Source organism: Bison bison, unplaced genomic scaffold, assembly GCF_000754665.1.
Source record: "Bison bison bison isolate TAMUID 2011002044 unplaced genomic scaffold, Bison_UMD1.0 scf7180017864304, whole genome shotgun sequence".
Taxonomy (NCBI): Eukaryota; Metazoa; Chordata; class Mammalia; order Artiodactyla; family Bovidae; genus Bison; species Bison bison.
In genome coordinates, this window is record NW_011494876.1 from 4,289,879 (window position 1) to 4,292,913 (window position 3,035).

Here is a 3,035-nt window from a genome sequence, read left to right on the forward strand (position 1 = left end):
CGGTGTGCGGCGCCAGCGGCTTGTGCAAAACCAACTGTGGCGTGTGCTGCAAGGCCGAGCTGGGCCTGGTACCGTCGGCGCTGCCCGCGGGCAGGGTCATCAAGCCGCAGGTCATCAACCAGGCTGTGGGGCTTCCGGCCAGCGGTTCGCTCTACTACTTCAACTACCTGGACTCCGCCACTTACCCGCCGTCTGAGCTCCTCGGCGGCCACCTCTTCCCGTCCGGTCTCCTCAACACACAGGCCCCCGCTGCCCTGGCTGCGCACCCCAAGCTCTTTTTGCTGGAGAACGCCAAGTTGGCCGGCCTGACCGCGGACAAGTTTGCCCATCCAGCCCCCTACGCCCATAAGGAGCGCTTGCCTGCGCCGCTGGAGCAGGTGCTGAAGGAGAACTCGGCCCTGACTGCTGAGCGCGGCGGCGTCAAGGGCCACAGCAAGCTGCCCGGTGGCTCAGCGGACGGCAAGCCTAAAAACTTCACCTGTGAGGTGTGCGGAAAGGTGAGGCTTGGGGTCCTCGGAATCTGGGAGGGGTGAGCAGCTGCTTCCTTGAGGGGCAGCCTGGACGGCCCCTTTCTCAAATTTGGGAGCTCCCTAGTAGGTGTCTACTCGAATTGAGAGCACAGTTGGGCCTCAGTTTCCTTTTCTGTAAAATGGGGATGCCTTTGTCAGCAGCCTCACAGGACTGGCACGAACAGTGGATTGGGAAGCTCTTTACAAAATGAAAAGGGCTGTGGTTTCTGAAGGGGGTTTTGGTTGGGGGAGGTGGTCTCTGCGTGCCCGCCCCCCCAACCCTGCCAGGCGGACTCGGACAGACAGCCACAAGGCCCCCTTGTGTGCTTCCATAGGTGTTTAACGCTCACTATAACCTCACCCGCCACATGCCAGTCCACACTGGAGCCAGACCGTTCGTGTGCAAAGTCTGTGGCAAAGGCTTCCGCCAGGCCAGCACGCTCTGCAGACACAAAATTATCCACACCCAGGTACGTGGGCCCCGGGTCTGGCCCGACCCGTACCCAACACCCGGAACTAAGTGATGGGGTTGGGGAGAGAATGACCAAGGGTTCCCGTTATAACCCCCACCAGAGGCCCCTGTCCCTTCGGTGTGCCCCTTCCAGGTGCCCCCCAAGGTGGCTTCTCCTGGCCGGGGCCTCAGCCTCATGATGCGCACGCCCCTCTCCGCAGGAAAAGCCGCATAAATGCAACCAGTGCGGCAAAGCCTTCAACCGCAGCTCCACGCTCAACACACACATTCGCATCCACGCGGGCTACAAGCCCTTCGTCTGTGAATTTTGCGGCAAAGGCTTTCACCAAAAAGGTAACGTGTAGGGCGAGGCCCTCTCCTCACCTCCCCTTGGGTCTCGGCAGGTCATCGCTAGCGGGAAGGCAAAGAAGGATCTGGAGAGCGCGCGCGCGAGGGCCGCGGGCTCAGGCGCAGCATTTCTTTGGAATCGGGTTGTACGGGGTTTCGGTGGAAGCTCTCCGGGTTGGATTAGTAGAGCTCGCTGGACTCAAGCTGGTTGCACGGGGAGACTGTGAATTTGGGAGATGGGAAGAAGGAAAGGGGTAGAGGGAAAGGAAGTTGGGAAAAGACAAGGTATCGCCCTATGGCGGAAGCGTCCCTTTGTAGCCGGGATTCTTTTGAAAATGGGAAAAAAAAAAATTCGAGGCGTAATCCACCTCCTGGGAACAGTTTAGACTGGGGAAAACCGCTACTGTCTCCAGCATTCCGCTTGGATTTTCCCAGGCACGTTCGGATCTCCAAGTGGTTAGGGGACCATAGGGAGTAACTTTAATAATAAGAAAATAATAATAATAGGGGACGAAGTCCGGGTTCATGCGAATTTCTTCGAGCGAGGCGGCGGCCCGGAGAAGGGCCCCATGCATCTCTCTGGGCAGCACAAAAGTTTCCAGGCCGGCGGAGCTCAGCGGGAGGGATGCTGCGCGGGCCTCAGGCCCCGGCGGGGCTGGGACGCGGGGCGGCTACGCGGGACTCGGCCCTGCATCCTGTAGTGAGAGCCCGGGGCTTGACGCGTACGAAGTTTGACAACTTCTTCACTCGGAGAGGTCGCGCCTGCCTAGCCAAGCGTCGCCTTCTTTACGCGGGCACCTGAGCCAACCCCGGGACACCCGGCCCCTCCCCGTCCCACTTTATCCCCCCCCCCCCTTTTTGTTTTTGGTCTCCTGTAGGGAACTACAAGAATCACAAGCTGACCCACAGCGGCGAGAAGCAGTACAAATGTACCATTTGCAACAAGGCCTTCCACCAAGTCTACAACCTGACCTTCCACATGCACACCCACAACGACAAGAAGCCTTTCACGTGCGCCACTTGCGGCAAAGGGTTTTGCAGAAACTTTGACTTAAAGAAACACGTGCGCAAACTCCACGACAGCGTGGGCCCCGCCGCCCCCTCCACAAAGGACCTGACTCGGACAGTGCAGAGCTGAGAGCTCCTGCCTCACCCTCCCTTCCAGTCCTATCCAACCCCCAAACAGATCACACGTATAAACTTATTTCTAAAATTAAGAGAAAGGAAAGAGAGAGAGAAAAAAAGCTATAGCAGAAAGGCTAAAATCTATTTATCGAAACCAGCATATTTTTGGAAAGCTAAACGTTTCCTCGATGACTGGCAGCAAACGCCTGGCTCCCCACCTTTGTATATTCGGGAAACTTATTTAAACCCAGCGCGCCGAAACGTATTTAATTCCAGGCCTCGGCTTCTGGCTTCTCCTCCGGCGGCAGCGGGTTTTAACCCCAGCCTGTCACGTGAACGTCCCGGAAGAGCGCGGCGCCCCCAGCCATCTTTATACAGCCATGTAAATTCTCCTGTACACACGAACACGGAATATATACATATATAACTCAATAAACAGAATCCTTAGTGCGTCTTTTCTTTTACCCCCTCTCCCCTCGCCGCAAATCAGCTCAGCAACCCTAAAGAATGAAAAAGAAATAGGCGTTTTAAGCATTTCTCGGCCGCGCACATGCGACGTTTTCTGAGGGCACTGGAACCAGGGTGAGGCCAGATCGGTCCTC

At 57.1% G+C, this 3,035-nt stretch overlaps 1 protein-coding gene across 1 annotated transcript in view; it reads left to right on the top strand.

The window, feature by feature from the left end:
• Positions 1–2,446, top strand: part of FEZF2 (FEZ family zinc finger 2) — a 2,833-nt gene extending 387 nt beyond the window's left edge. Inside the window, exons 2-5 of the mRNA XM_010851926.1 lie at positions 5–497; positions 845–979; positions 1,182–1,314; positions 2,187–2,446. Of these exons, the coding sequence (XP_010850228.1) occupies positions 5–497; positions 845–979; positions 1,182–1,314; positions 2,187–2,446 (1,021 nt within the window). The remainder of the gene's footprint in view (positions 1–4; positions 498–844; positions 980–1,181; positions 1,315–2,186) is intronic.
• Positions 2,447–3,035: the final 589 nt, after the last annotated feature.